Source organism: Nomascus leucogenys, chromosome 22a (genome assembly GCF_006542625.1).
Source record: "Nomascus leucogenys isolate Asia chromosome 22a, Asia_NLE_v1, whole genome shotgun sequence".
Classification (NCBI taxonomy): domain Eukaryota; kingdom Metazoa; phylum Chordata; class Mammalia; order Primates; family Hylobatidae; genus Nomascus; species Nomascus leucogenys.
In genome coordinates this window covers 69,234,010-69,250,072 of record NC_044402.1, presented here as the reverse complement: position 1 = coordinate 69,250,072, position 16,063 = coordinate 69,234,010, and the positions used below count along the sequence as shown (strand labels likewise).

Below are 16,063 nucleotides of genomic sequence, written 5' to 3'. Positions count from 1 at the left end.
TATGCGAGTCACAAGTGTAGGACCATTCTTTGGTTGACAGGGTAGAGAGGAGGAGACTGGTATTCCTTCTGGAGGCCAACTTGAGGATTTGCCTCACTGTCTCTTCCTCACCTTTATAAACAGTGCTGATATTAATAAAAAGAGTGCTATTTGGTAGGAACATCTGCACACGATCAGGTAGCCTTCCCCTAAGGTAATGAGATGACTGCCTTGGTGAGTCAAAGAACAGCTGCCCCAAGTCTTCACAGGAACCTGACCACTCCACCTGCATATAGCCAGCAACAGGTGAGTCTGGGAGCTAGGCAGAATGGCAGTCAGAAGCCTGGATTCAAATTCTGCTCTACTACTTATGACATGTTGTAACCTAGTGCAAATTAGGAGCCTCCGTACCTGTCTGTTCACTCTTCTGTTGTAAGGATAAAATGAAATAATATAGATAAGACACTTAGAAACATACCTGTTGTTATTGTTATTATTACTGTTATTCATAGTAGTTGCAGTAGTTATCCCAGTGACTACTATAATAGTAGCATTAGTATAGCGGTCACAACAGTAGCAGGTTGGTTTTGCATGTACCAGCCTCTAGAATAGTCAGGCTGATCTTAGTGTCTGTATTGTTTTTGGCAACCCTTTAACCAGAAAATCACTATAAGGCTGGTAATATAATGAATTCAATTATCAAATCACTATTCAAGTCCACTTTGGGTCTACAAGCTACCTTGCTTAGACTTCTTACTCATTTCAAAACAGTTCTACTTTGTAGGAGAGTAATATTCAGTAAAAAATAAAATGATCTTTTAAATCATAACAGTGGAAAAATTGGGGATGCTTTACAGAACAAAAATTAGTTTGGGTATTTCCAAACAGCCAAAGAGCTAGCTTTCGAACCCACAGAAGAGAATTTCTGATAACTCTCTGAGTTAACATGGATGACCCAAATGATAGCAATTACTATTTACACATTAACAAAAACACATGAAAAATCTCTCTCTTTTCATTTCAGATTTTCCTCAGTGTCATAGTAGGAGCTTTAAATCTTGGCAATGCCTCTCCTTGTTTGGAAGCCTTTGCAACTGGACGTGCAGCAGCCACCAGCATTTTTGAGACAATAGACAGGGTATGTAAAAGCCAAAAGTAAAGGCCATTAACAGGTGGGGGCTGGGGGGTGGGGCCCGGAATGAACTCCTGAAGAATTTACCTTAATGTTAAAAATATAAGAAGCTATCACAAGGCCCTTAATTCAGCAACACTTATTAAATGCTATCATGTACTGGTGCCAATTGTTTTTTTTTGGTTGTTTTTTGTTTTTTGTTTTTTTTTGAGATGGAGTTTCGCTATTGTTGCCCAGGCTGGAGTGCAGTGGCACAATCTCGGCTCACTGCAACCCCTGCCTCCCGGGTTCAAGCGATTCTTCTGCCTCAGGGAGTGAATGCCACAGGGAACTAGAACAAGTAAGACCCCTGTTCTTTACTCATGCTGGGAGAGGACAGGCAGTAAAGAAGTATGCACATTCAAAGATAAGGCAATAGCAGAGAGTGGTAAGTAAATAAAGGAAATAAAATAGTGCAATGTGACAGCGACTGGGGTGGGAGAAGGAATCTTTAAATCGGGTGGTGGTGACAACATCTCTGAGGAGGTAGCATTTGAGTGGAGAACTGAAGAAGAGTCAGCCATGCAAAGGGGGATTGGAGGGGGTGGGGCATGGGAAGTAAGAGCAGGGGGGGCATTCATGGAAGAGAAGCCCCCAGGTTGAAAAAGGCTGCTGATTTAAAGAAGCTGAAACAAGCCCAGTGCAACTGAATAGAGTGAACAAGGGGCAGAGGCTGGAGGCATGGGAAGGGCCTACCATGCAGGACTTCAAGGCCATGTCCATAAAATTCGCTTATCTTCTAAATATGGCAAAAATGGATTTTACTGGCTAGTCTACGGAAGCACACTGGAGGCCAAGCTAGGGAGTCAAAATCCAAGAACAGGCCAGGCATGGTGGCTCTTGCCTGTAATCCCAATACTTTGGGAGGCCAAGGTGGGTGGGTCGCCTGAGCCCAGGAGTTCAAGACCAGCCTGGGAAGCATGGTGAAAACCTGTCTCTACTAAGAACACAAAAATTAGCCAGTCAAGATGGCATGTGCCTGTAGTCCCAGCTATTCAAGAGGCTGAGGTGGGAGGATCACCTGAGCCCAGGGTGGCTAAGGCTGCAGTGAGCCGTGATTGCGCCACTGCACTCCAGCCTGGGCAACAGAGTGAGAACCTCAAAAAACAAACAAACAGAAAACCACGAACAGAAGGGGAAGTTGGCAATCTGTTGTTCTTTCTCTTTAAAAAAGAAATGCCCTGAGCTGAGTCCAAAGCAAGCCCTGGAAATCCAGAAGTGATTTGTGGGTTCCCTGAACCTGTTTGGTTCACTGTCCCCTGTTCGATACTCTTTCGCCAAACAGTGAAGTTGTAACCTACTAAGGAAGTGACTCATTGCTTTATCTGTTTTATAATTTGGGGTTTCATATATTGGAGTACAGAGAGATTGTTGAACACCACATAAAAATGTTCATCGATGGCCAGGCATGGTGGCTCACACCTGTAATTCCAGCACTTTGGGAGGCCAAGTCAGGAGGATAACTTGAGCCCAGGAGTTTGAGACAAGCCTGGGCAACCCTGTCACTACAGAAAATTTAAAAAGTAGCCGGGTGTGGTGGCACATGCCTATAGTCCCAGCTAGTCAGGAGGTTGACACGGGAGGATGGCCTAAGCCCAGGAGTTTGAAGATGCAGTGAGCTATGATCACACCACTGCACTCTGGCCTGGGTGACAGAGTGAAACCCTATCTCTGAAAAAACAAAAAAAAAAAAAAAAAAAAAGTTGATGTTGATTTATTCAAATTCTACCTCTTTCTTTATGCTCAAATAATATTATGACTCTAAAAGTGCCCTGAAACTAAAAAATTAAGGCATTTAAAAATTATTTATTATCTTTATTAGCAACCCAACAAGGAGGTAGATTACATTATACGCCTCAATAGAGCTAAAGTGATTGATATGGTTTGGCTTTATGTCCCCACCCAAATCTTATCTTGAACTGTAATCCCCATGTGTCGAGGGACAGACCTGGTGGGAAGTCATTGGATCATAGGAGCATTTTCCCCCATGCTGTTCTTATGATAGTGAGGGAGTTCTCATGAGATCTGACGGTTTAAAAGTGGCAGTTTCCCCTATGCGCTCTCTCCTGCCACCATGTAAGACATGCTTTGCTTCCCCTTTGCCTTCAACCATGGTTGTAAGTTTCCTGAGGCCTCCCCAGCCATTTGGAACTGAATCAATTAAAACTCTTTTCTTTCTAAATTACAGTCTCAGGTATTCTTTATAGCCGTGTGAAAATGGACTAATACAGTGATGAATTTCCATCACTAGTTATGGACAAGGGAAGAAGATGATGCTGGAGTGTTCTGGTAGCAGGAAGAGGCCCTCGCTTTTCTCTGATTAACCAGAGTGGTTAAATTCTAGATTGGGCTTGTTGCTAGCAAAAGAGGTGAAATTCAGGACAACAATTGAAAGTTGGTAGCATTTGAATACATCATTTAGGAACACTTAGTTTTAATCATCATCTACCATGGATACTCAAAAGAATACCCTTGGACCCCAGATTGGTTGACTAGTTGCATGGTCTTAGAAACTTAATCTCTGCAATTCCTCTGCTTCTTCAACTGAAAAATGGGCATATCACCTGTCTGGTTTGGTCATGGTGACAATTATGTAAATAAAAGTATAAAAACACCTAGTACATTGTCTCCTATATTATCTTGGTAATATAGTAATATATAATATATAATATTGTTAACATATATTATACATTTATATTAATACAACATATAATGTATTATATATGTATTATATAATAGTACATATTATATAATATCAGTAATAACTCAATAAATAATAGCAATTAAATAAATTAATTGAATATGTATTTGTTAATATATCTCAGTAATATCTCAATAAGTAGTGATTATTCTCACTGTTATTAATAAATGTTTAATGTGTAAACATCTTTGGCATATCTTTGCAATGTTTTATCTGGTTGTTGCTCTAAGTAAATTCAAATTAAGATACATGCAAACTAAGAGGCACAATAAATGTATACATCTTCATTTGAATTTACTCATAAAACAGAGCAACAACCAGATAAAACATTGCAGAGATATGCCAAAGATGTTTCTTATTTGAATTGAGTTGTGTATCTTAGTTTGAGTTTACACTGTGTCCCTTTTGTATTTCACTCCAGAAACCTATCATTGACTGCATGTCAGAAGATGGTTACAAGTTGGATCGAATCAAGGGTGAAATTGAATTCCATAGTGTGACCTTCCACTATCCTTCCAGACCAGAGGTGAAGGTGGGTGCTGGTCTTTTCCCCAGAACAATAGATGTTTTCTTCTTTGATGATTTATTTGTATAACCACAAATTGCTCATTTTCTGAAGCCTGACTCAGTTCCCAGGAATAGGCAATGAAGGTGTATTTCTCTGAAAGTATCCTCGGGTGTTGACTTATCTCCGGCAACAGACCACATTCCTTTGTGATAACCATAATGTGCAAATCCCCTGGTTGGGACACGGTCTGGCAGTACGTTCAGGCTAAATGAACTGTATGATGCTCTGTTGAAATGAGTGGCAGGTCCTGTCTTTCTATGCACGTGCTAGATAAATGACAAGGCAATTAGAACAATCAAGAAACACAGGTTCTTCCCAACCTTCGTAGAGACTGCAGAAAGTGGAGGACACTGAGTATAGGTATGAAGTGGCAAAGGAAAGCTGCCATTATGTGGGTTTTTACTTCCCATCTGTAAATTCACTAGGTCACTGCATCAGCCCTTATAGGAAGGTATCCTTATGATATTATGCTCACGTGTCTTGTTCAGGGCACATGGTGAAAAAAATTATTTCCTGCCTTTAAATTATCTTTACAAGCAATTTACTCTACAAGAAAATTAGGATCTACTACCCCTGAATAAATTGGCTTTGAAATTAGACTTATTCCTCATTTTCAATAGAGTATCTCTAGCCACTCTCTCTTAATAATATTTCTGTTATCTGCACAGAACTAAATCCCATTTTGTTAGCCTAACTTAATTCTGACACCACATACCTATTGTATATATATATAATATATATGATATATATATCGTTCTCTCTTTAAATATATGAATATATACAGAGAGAAGGTAAACATCTATATATATAAAATGCAGGTAAATATTTATATTATATAATATTTGTAATATATAATACATAAATATATGATATGTAAATATATACTCATCTATAAATATTTTAAATATAAAAATATTTAAATATTTTTATATTTATCTATATTTTATATCTATATATACATGCCTACGTTATCGGTATGTAGGTAAATATAAATATATCTATAAATATATATAACAAATGTACAAATATGTGTATATCTCTATTTACCTTCATTATATACATAAATATATAAAACATAAGTAAATATATATTCTGATTACATAAAGTATATTTTTATTATCTATTACATATGTACCTAAACATCAAATGTTATAACATATGTAAAGGTGCTTTGTAAGCTATAAATTACAAAGTAATACACACTCAGTAAATATTTTTGAATGAATAGCTAAAACTTAAGTTGGTGGAAAGTAATTGCGGTTTTTGCCATTACTTTTAACAGCGAAATAAAATCTTCTTACTTAAACCTATATGTATTTATTCATAGTACGAGTATGTTTTTAACCCTCTGTGTGCCACATTGTGCTGGTGCTGTAATGATAAACAAACACATTTGATGCCTGCTTGCTCTGGGAGCTTACAGTCCAATACAGGCCAGTAAGTGAAAATGTATTTGCAAGTTTGACTCCTAGTGTGAAATGAAAGGCGTGAGGTTTTGTGACACAGAGGACCCCAAACCACATTTTCCATAATCAGTACAAAAATCACCTCTTAATTGGTGAAAATATTTGACAGATAGTTATGAATTAGCTTCTCATTCTTTCCTCGCAAGACCTACTAGCCAGCATTCAGCCTCTACCTAGCAAACACGCCATGTATATTTATTAAGTAAATTTATTCAAATGGTATGTTCATACACCATACACATGAAGTACAGCTTAAAATCTGCAAATTTCCTTACTGTTAATCCCTGATCAGTAAATTAGTACTATATTTCTAACTTAATGGGTTTTTTTCTTCAACTAATGGCATAGTCTCCTTATCCTAGTATGTCAGGAGTATTTTAAATTAGATTTTGGAACATAATTTTAAAAGTTAACATGTCTTATTTACTTCATCTGTGTTAATGTGCATCATTTTATTTCTTGGTCATGGCTCTCAGTTAAATAATTAAGTAATGTGCTAAATGCCAAAACCTCATCCTTGCCAATGTTTTCTTTTGCTGGTTGTTGATGGATATCAGTGGACGTTGCTTTGGGGGGTATACATAAACACACACACAGACACCGAGTATCAACACAAAGCATCTGCACTTGTAGCCTAATTGTTTGATCTGGTAAACAGTGACAATCCGAACTTTGCTGTTTTCTTCTCCAGATTCTAAATAACCTCAACATGGTCATTAAACCAGGGGAAATGACAGCTCTGGTAGGACCCAGTGGAGCTGGAAAAAGTACAGCACTGCAACTCATTCAGCGATTCTATGACCCCTGTGAAGGAATGGTGGGTGTCTTCCAGAAACTCCTCAATACATGGGGACAGTAAAGTGCAAATGGCAGTATATTGATCAAACAGAAAGGCGTAGCATACATTGCGACTGTCCTGGCATGCATAGTTAAATTAATGATTTGTTACTGAATTGATGGGACACGCTCCCTACATGGTAACTGTTCAGTGAATAACAAGTCAATTCCATTCACTGTATAATGTAACTGAATGTACAGATACAGTCAGGTGTGGCATAACAACATTTCAGTCAGTGATTGATTTCATATATGATAGTGGTTCCATAAGATTATAATGGGACACATATAGAAATCTGATATATGTCACTTGATGTTGGCATTGCAGATCAAGTTAAGAGAAATGATTGATATTTAGTAATGGTGCTAGGACATTTGGAACCATATATGTATATATATACATCATCTGAATTTGTGTAACTACACTGTGATGTTTGCCAATGATGAAACCACCTAAGGACACATTCCTCAGAATGTATCCCCATCACTTAGCTATGCATAACTGTGCATTTAAAATGCTACTGCTGCCTCTTCAGTGAACTATCTATTCCACTTTTTTCTTTGTATTATAACAAAAATATTACTGTGTCCTTAAGTTCTCCAAACACTAAATATAGGAATAATAACAGGGCTCGAAATTAAGAGAGAGCAGTCCTAGGAAACTAAGAAAAATGAGTATTAGTAATTGCCATTTATTTATTACATATTATATGTCAGATACTTTATTAAAATGATTACTTATTGTGACGATGACCCCCAAAGGTACATAGGCCCATTTGACAAAAAAGGAAGCAGAGAGTCAGAGAGACGGAGACTTGTCTAGGGTCATTCAGCAGGTAAATGACCAAGTCAGGATTGAATCCAGGTGTGTTGGGTTCCAAAGCCCATGCTCTTTTCACTCTGTCTCAAAATTATTCTTGTCAGCGTCTCCTTGATGCCTTGAGATGGAATCGTTTAACTGTGTATTTAATGACTTCAACAAAATGAGTTCTCTGTCATGCATATAATATTACACAGGCATGGCAAACATAACAGAGTTTTCCTTTTTCAAAGACATCTCATCTCTGATTGGGTATTCTTTACTACATACCACATAACTGCACTCTGAATATATGGAAATCATAGTTTCTTGATGTAAGATTTTTACATTTTTACTAATAGTGATTTTTATTTGCTCCCACTGATAGTTTCACTTGCTTTTTAACAGCAAAGTGTTATTTGATGAATCTGGCCAGAAAGTAAGACTTACTATAAACCGTATATACAAGATAGGGATGATTGTTTATTTTTATTGCATCTTTTGAGTCCATTTTTGTCAAAAGTCAAAAGATATAAAAATATTTTAAAATATAGTGAATAACTGACTCTACTCTTTACTGGAATCAAAAATTTGTCCATTCCTGGGCCAATGGTGTTAAATTAAGTGAACTTTATTTACATCATTTATGTTTCTATAATGAATTGTTCTGCAGCTACACTTGATTGCATGTTATCATCCTTATATAAAGAACCACATTTCAAGAGGAATTGTTTCCATTAGAATCTTATTGGCCTCTATTTTTTCTTCCCATTGGTCAAGTATGACCTAATATTATGATTCAGAACTCTGAAAGATTCCCAAAGTTGTGATGTTGTGCCCATGCTCTCTAGGTGACCGTGGATGGCCATGACATTCGCTCTCTTAACATTCAGTGGCTTAGAGATCAGATTGGGATAGTGGAGCAAGAGCCAGTTCTGTTCTCTACCACCATTGCAGAAAATATTCGCTATGGCAGAGAAGATGCAACAATGGAAGACATAGTCCAAGCTGCCAAGGAGGCCAATGCCTACAACTTCATCATGGACCTGCCACAGGTACCCCTAGCCATACATTCCCGGGAGAAACCAAGAGGTCATAGAAGGAAAAGAAGTTGCACAATTATACACATTTCTTTTCGTATGATTCCCAAGTCATTAAATTCTTAAGCCATGTTTTAGTTTCACGCCTGAAAAAGTACCATGAGTGTTTCCTTTCATCTGAAAATACATGGTTTATATGTTCAAATCTGTCAAAAGAGGAGGTTTTCTTTTGAAAAGCTCCCTTTGTTGGTAATATATTAAACATCTACCAAACTGGGGAACTATCTTTTTTACAACTCTTTTGACATAGATCCAATGTCCTTATTCCTTTTATTAAGCATTTGTCTAAGCAGATGCTAAATGTCATGTGGCAACAACTTGCACAATAATCTCATGATGTCTACTCTTACAATTTTCTTATGCTTAGGCAGCTAATATTGTGTCAAAAACAATTCTTTGTATATCTCCATTCTAAGCAACAACAACTGTGAAAACCAACTCCTCAGCATTATACTTAAATGGATTTTGCCACCAATGGTCTGCTAGGTCAAAGAAGAGTTATTATAAAGAATTAACATATATATAGTTCTTACTACATACCAGGCACTGTTCTAAGCACTTCACATCTATTAACTCATTAAACCCTCACAACAACCCTGTTAAGCAGCTAATATTATTATCTCCACTTACAGATGGAAAACTGAGGTTCTAAAAGGTCAAATAGCTTGCTCAAGATTATACAGCAAGTAAGTGGGAAAGACAAGGTTCATACTGAGGTGGTCTGCCTTCAGAGTCAGTGATCTTGAACACTTCCCCTTCAGCCTTCTAAATTCTCTTTATGAATAGGATTGCAGCTGTGGCTATGATATAGCCTAGTAGTTAAAGAGTGTAAAGCTTTAGAATCAGACTACCTTGATACAAATCCCAGCTTCTCTATTTACAAGCTTTATGAACTTTCTCAAGTTACTTTAATTCTTTGGGCCCAGTGTTTCCTTATTCATCAGTTGCAAATAGCAGCACCCGCCTCATAGGGTATTTATTAGAACTAAAAGAGATGTTATGTGTAAAAAGCTCAGTACCATTCTTTATTCATGGTAAGGGCTCAATTCATATTGGTTAGTAATAAGCAAGGTAAGTTTCTGACCGCTAACACCTAATTATTAGATTCCAATGTTGTGCTAAGCCTGTGAGATAATCAGTAACCATCTTCTGTCAATGATAATCCTTATAAAGCTAGTTTAACCTTTTATTCATAACATAAAAACAGCCTTTGCATTATGTTTTGCTGTGTTGTCTAACAAGAGATAAGAGACAAGGATTTGCTCTGTGCTTTAATCCTCTAAGATAGATATTTAGGACTGTGACCAATTTTTATATGGTTGAAAAATCTTATTTGAAGTTGAGCTAAAGAGGAACATTTATATAGCCCAGTAAACCCTGGAATAAAAGCATAAATCAATTTCTTTATTTCACACATAAATATTGATTAGACAATAACCCGTCTGGGGAAGGGATATTTCTTTCAGTGGAAGTCGGAGCAGTGAAAATTTGTGCTTGAGAAGAAAGCTATAATAGAAAGGACATTGTAGTGGATCACTGTCAGAAGCCATCAAATTCTTTTCCCTTCATGCCTGGTGTCACCTTCTATCTAGCAATTTGACACCCTTGTTGGAGAAGGAGGAGGCCAGATGAGTGGCGGCCAGAAACAAAGGGTAGCCATCGCCAGAGCCCTCATCCGAAATCCCAAGATTCTGCTTTTGGACATGGCCACCTCAGCTCTGGACAATGAGAGTGAAGCCATGGTGCAAGAAGCACTGAGTAAGGTTTGTGGAAATCTTAGTCCATTTAACAAGTCCATGTGGAAATGCTTGTGCTGCTGCAGGAAAGGCAGCTCCTTGTGGGGTGGGAGGGATGGGAGTAGTTGATACTACATGGGTTCGTGCATCTAGTCTGATTGTTTAGAAAATATTCGCTGACTACAATCTTCCTCACAGTTGAACAGAAGAAAGTTATAATTTGTTTCCAAAAGCTACAACATGTAAAAGTTTAAGTCTTGTTAAAACTAGCTTATGATATTTTTTAAGTTACCTAAAAAAATTTTTTTAGCTGTTGATTAACGGCAGCAACAGGGCCAGTGTGTGTTGGGGTTTATGGCTGCAAGAAAATGTGCTGGCCTTATCTAATGTCTGCACAGCCTATTTAAGAATATTCCCAGGGACCAAGGATCTAACTTTCCTATGGATTCTGAAATGATCTAAAGGTCAGTGTCAGCTCTGTCTCACAGTTTTGTTTAATGGTGCACTGTACATTCTTACAGATTCAGCATGGGCACACAATCATTTCAGTTGCTCATCGCTTGTCTACGGTCAGAGCTGCAGATACCATCATTGGTTTTGAACATGGCACTGCAGTGGAAAGAGGCACCCATGAAGAATTATTGGAAAGGAAAGGTGTTTACTTCACTCTAGTGACTTTGCAAAGCCAGGGAAATCAAGCCCTTAATGAAGAGGACATAAAGGGCAAGTGCTTTTTCCCCATACTTGTACGTTATATTAAATAGTTAATGTTTATAGTGCTTTATGGTTTTCTATGTATTTCAATACTCACTGTTCTCCCAACAACCCTGTCAGGCATTATATAGATGGTAAAGGAAACAACTGAAGCTCAGGAAGCTAAGCTATCTGATCAAGTTATAGCACTAAACCAAGGTCTTCTGACTTTCAGTTCCATCCTCTCTTTTTTTTTTTTTTACCTTGTGCAAATAGAAGAGGCTTCCTAGAGTGTGTTCCGCACACAGTAGAAGCTTCATGCTTATTGGCTGAGTGAATTAATCAATGATAAGAAAGTATAATACTTATTTTCAAATGTAGATAGATACTTCAGGTTCTAGTGCACCTTCCTTTTTATCAGTCTGAATTTTCAGACTTGGCAGTTGCCCCAATCTAAATTAACCAACCACTCTAAACTTTCTCCACCATTTCATTCCATTAGGTGTAACTACTACATACATTTAACGTGAGGGTTATTCTGAATAGACTTTTGAAAAGTTTAGTGTTTCTATCATTTTTTTTGCCACTTCTGATGGACTTCTCTTAAACTTTTTATGATTTATGCTAAAAAAAAATACCTGTTTCTGTAGAGGTAACAAGCTATTGTATGGTTTAAATGACTCAGTCTTGCTGAGTATTTTGAAATTTTTTATTAGAATCTGCAGGACAAGTCCCAAGTTTTATTTATTGCAATAAAGTTAACAGAATGTTTTGGCATTAGACATAGTAATTATATTCTAAGAAAACATAGTAAAGAATTCTACTTAGATATGGTTCTGTTTATTGTATATACTAAAAAATTGCTCATGCTGTGTTGAGTAGATGCAACTGAAGATGACATGCTTGCGAGGACCTTTAGCAGAGGGAGCTACCAGGATAGTTTAAGGTAAGCTCAAGCCATGGGGCAGATTTCAAGGTTTCCAAATATTCTGAGGAGTCCTCTGTAGTCATAATCCTCAGGGAATATCTCAGGTACAACAAGGAAACTCTGAGTAGACTGCCAGGTCTTGTCAAATATGAACAAGCAAATGATCCTTGGTTGCTAATTGACATTTCTCTCCCCAGTTCATGGTTTTTTGTTTAGCTTCTCATCTTACTGGGGATAAGGGTTACAATGGAGATGCTTTATGGTTAAAATGTTGTGTATTGAGCTTAGAAAGGGGACTTCTTTAAAAAAAAAATCTGTGTTTAGTGTTCCTCTGCTCCAAGCTAACTGTGGTATGAAACACTGTCTTATATGAAGGTCAAATTCATGCCTTTAGCTCCACTCTTTAATCTACTGAGCTGCAATTGAATTACAAACACTTCTGCTCCCAGAGTAACCCATCTGAAGTCAAATCATTCCTTAACTAGATGAAATAAGAAATGTAGTTTTTTAGCACTTAAAAATAATTTTCCTAAATAAGAGCTATTTATTTTTCCCTGGATCAGTATAAAGCTGTTTAATTTCAACATATATTTTTGGAGTATGCTGTTAGTGAGGCTATATACTTTAGTCTTTCATCCTGGCTTAAGAGTTTCAATAAAACTGTTCCTCTAATGTTAAAAGTCTGTATTAAGAAGAATTCTGCCCAGGAGTGTTTGTCTATATTTATAACTGTTATTCAAGATTTTTTTTTCTTAAGTCAGGAGATTTTTAATAGGCAATGAGATGGTAGCAATCTCTCTACAATTGCCCTTTCCATTTCTAGGACATTTAATGCAAGGCTGTGCCAAGTCTCAGAGATAAGACTTGCTCATTCAAGATGGATAATTATTTATTGAAAAGTCGTTAAAGAGCCTTAAAACATTCAGCTATCAATTCCAAGTAGTTCAAACACAGATTTGTTCATTTAAATATTCAAAGAATAGCTCACAAAAAGTAGTGTATTTGTTGTCAGATGTAGATAAATACTTCAGGCCCTAGTATATCTTTTCCTTATCAATTTGAATTTTCAGACTTGGGCTTTCCTATCTTTCTTCTTGAGAACAAGTTTATTCAAACAAATTTTAAGAAATGCTAGTTTGATTGAATTTATTGAATTTGGCAAATAACAAAGCAATAGCTTCACATTACTCTGTCATGTAAAAGGTATAAAACAATGTTATAGGCACCTGGTAGTAAGTTTAGTCATGCTTTTCTGATTGGATACTAAATTTAAATCATTCAAGTCATTATAATCACAACCTGAAAATATCAACTAACTTCTTAAACCCAGAGAATGACTAGGCATCTCTTTTGGTCACTAGGTTAAAGGTTGCAAAGTAGACATGTTTCTTATGATCAGACCAACAAGAAAATAAATATTTTCTTAACTCTTCAGACAAAAAAAATTCTACCCATGCTAAGTAGTTTATTTGCAGTTTATTATTAGAACTAGATAACCATTTTAATATGAACATTAATTTGGCTATAATTTCTCACAAATGCTACATTTTGGTGATTAGGATGAGAAATCCAGAAATACGACCCACACACAGAAAGTAGCTATTAACCTCCTGAAGAGAAAGATTTGTACATTTGAGTATGAAAGTCTGTTAAAATATCTCATTGTATATGCTGACAGATTTTTCTTGTTGTCGTTAAAAGATGACTAAATGAAGTGTTAATATGTATCTTGTTTCTTTGGCTTCAGTTTTTCTGATGGCTAAGTTCCTTTTCAGCAATATATTTTAGATTCAAGAACAATTTAATAGATAACAGCCACAAATTTCCTAAATAATAATGTTGAGAAAGAGAGTATTTATTCCCCCAAGTTAGTTGTCTTTATTTGCAGTGAGAAGTGGTACACAGCTTCAGAGAAGGGGAGGGACAGATGTTGTCACTTTCTGAAAAGGGATGTTGTTTCTGGTGGATGAGAGAGGTAAACCTGCCTAGCACATGCACTGCCCATGGCCTCATGACAGCCTAGGCTAGACAGCTCAAATGATCTGGAGAATGGTGAAAGGGAGAGACTTAAAAAATATAAAGTGGATATCCAAGGGGCCAAGGACATACGTCTTCCCGTACTCAGAACTGGAAGGTAGTCAGTCATATGTTGATGGCCTCTTCTCCTTCACAAACTCCTACCTTGGCATCCATTGCTCTGCATTTGCTTTTTAGGTCCTTGACCTTAAGTCTCCTCCTATCATGCACCTTGTTCTCGCCAGCTGACACAAACCTATTCTGCACACCTTCTGGAGAAGACATCCTGACCCCTGTTACCTAACCGGGAGAAATAACTTCATTGCTGTGTAGTTTCAGGCTAGGTGGGAGGGAGTCTCTGGAAGTGTCCCAGAAGCCAGTTTGGTGGCAGGAGCGTTGAGGAGTGGTTTAATGCCTGGTCATAATAAGACTTGGCAAGAGTCTGAATGTGCAAAAGCAAGGAAGGGGGAGGGCTTAGGTAATTGCACGGTGTTGAACCTGGGTGACTAAGAGGATGGCAGTGCCATTAAAAGAAAATGGGAACAAATTGGAGTAACTCAGTTGATACATGACTGCCTTCTCTGGAAGGCTAAATGAGCATATAGTAAGCAGGCACCACGTTGATATTTGTTTTGGTGTAATTTCACTTGGATACAAAACGGTAGAGAAAGATATGTGAATGGATTCATCTAGATGGCAATAAAACAGTTGATGCAGGTCTCCTCATCACTCACATCTCTTTTTTACACCGTTTACTTCAGGTAATTCTTTCTAAAACACAATCTTCAGCATTGCCTCTTAACCATTAAGACTGTTTACAAATGACTGAAAACCCAACCCAACCTGGCTTTACCTTTAGAGAGAAAGAATCAGCTCATATAACTAAATATTCCAAAGATGCTTTGGCTTCAGGCAAGGCTAGAGCTTCAGTGATATGTCCAAGCTAGATAACAGTTTCTCTCTCTTCCTTTCTCAGCTCTACTATTTCACAGTTGGCTTCATTTTTTAGAAAGCTTCTTTTTTGAAGGTCTCAACATAATTGTCAACAGCTCCCAGCACTAAATACTTTAAGGTTAACCTAAAAGAGAATGGGGGCCTCCTTCCCAGGAGTCTGGGGGAGGGAAGAGGAGGGTGGAGTCTGAACCAATCACTTCCCATGCTTATCATGTACTCAGTATATTCAGCAAGCAACCCTGTCCTCCCCTGTCTCCATGCTTCTGTTTATACTGTTCTCTCAGTCAGAAATGCTCTTTTCTATAGTCTACAAATCCCCAAATCCTACCTTAGCCATCTCATCCATGAATCTTGCCTTGGTAACACCTGCCATACATTTCTTTTTCCTTTGACTTTCCATACTCTTTATTCAAACCTGCCTAATAGCACTTACCACATTCTTCTTTACATTAGGGTGTGGTACAGGCCTCTTCTATAAGATTTAAACTTTTTGAAGGAGAAATCTGTCATTGGCTAGTCTTTGTGTCCCCAACATCACCTGGCATTGGTTTGTATGTTGTAGATGCCCAATAAGCTTCTGTTGAATTAATGAATAAATGAATGAACACGTTGAGCTAAATTATATTTCAACAAGATACTCATTCATGCATGTCTAGGGGTAGCATAATAGCCTGGAGAAAATCTCGTCAGAGGCCCTATTTCCTCATATCATTTGTAACCATGCTAAAGTGGACACATCAGGTATGACAGAGAGAGATCAAGACCACAATCTAAGCCAGAAGGAAGGTAAAGGAAATAGACTGTTGCCAAGGCAACAGTTAGCAGAACCATGTGGGTTTGGAAAGTATTTGAGCCTTAGGTGGTTTTTTGATGAACTGGTAGGACAACTTTGCTCCCTTTCTCTTTCTTCCTCCCTGACTGCACTCTGAATCTGGGTCCAACGCTTGCAAGAGCTTAGGGCCCAGAGCAATCAACCTGATTAGCTCTGCCCTAAGAATAGCTCTGTCAAACCTAACCTGCAAGCTCCCTTTCCTGGTTACCATGTGACCTACCAAACATTTCTATTTATTTGACATATGAGATGTAAACTTGGACACCAGTTGATCCTGCTCCAA

The 16,063-nt window shown here is 37.5% G+C and overlaps 1 protein-coding gene across 1 annotated transcript in view; it reads left to right on the top strand.

Annotated features, from left to right (window-relative positions):
* ABCB11 (ATP binding cassette subfamily B member 11) overlaps positions 1-16,063 on the top strand; it is a 109,061-nt gene that overhangs the window by 52,004 nt on the left and 40,994 nt on the right. Inside the window, exons 11-17 of the mRNA XM_030803110.1 lie at positions 1,004-1,117; positions 4,273-4,383; positions 6,577-6,702; positions 8,373-8,576; positions 10,214-10,384; positions 10,879-11,080; positions 11,933-11,996. Coding sequence (XP_030658970.1) covers positions 1,004-1,117; positions 4,273-4,383; positions 6,577-6,702; positions 8,373-8,576; positions 10,214-10,384; positions 10,879-11,080; positions 11,933-11,996 — 992 coding nt within the window. The remainder of the gene's footprint in view (positions 1-1,003; positions 1,118-4,272; positions 4,384-6,576; positions 6,703-8,372; positions 8,577-10,213; positions 10,385-10,878; positions 11,081-11,932; positions 11,997-16,063) is intronic.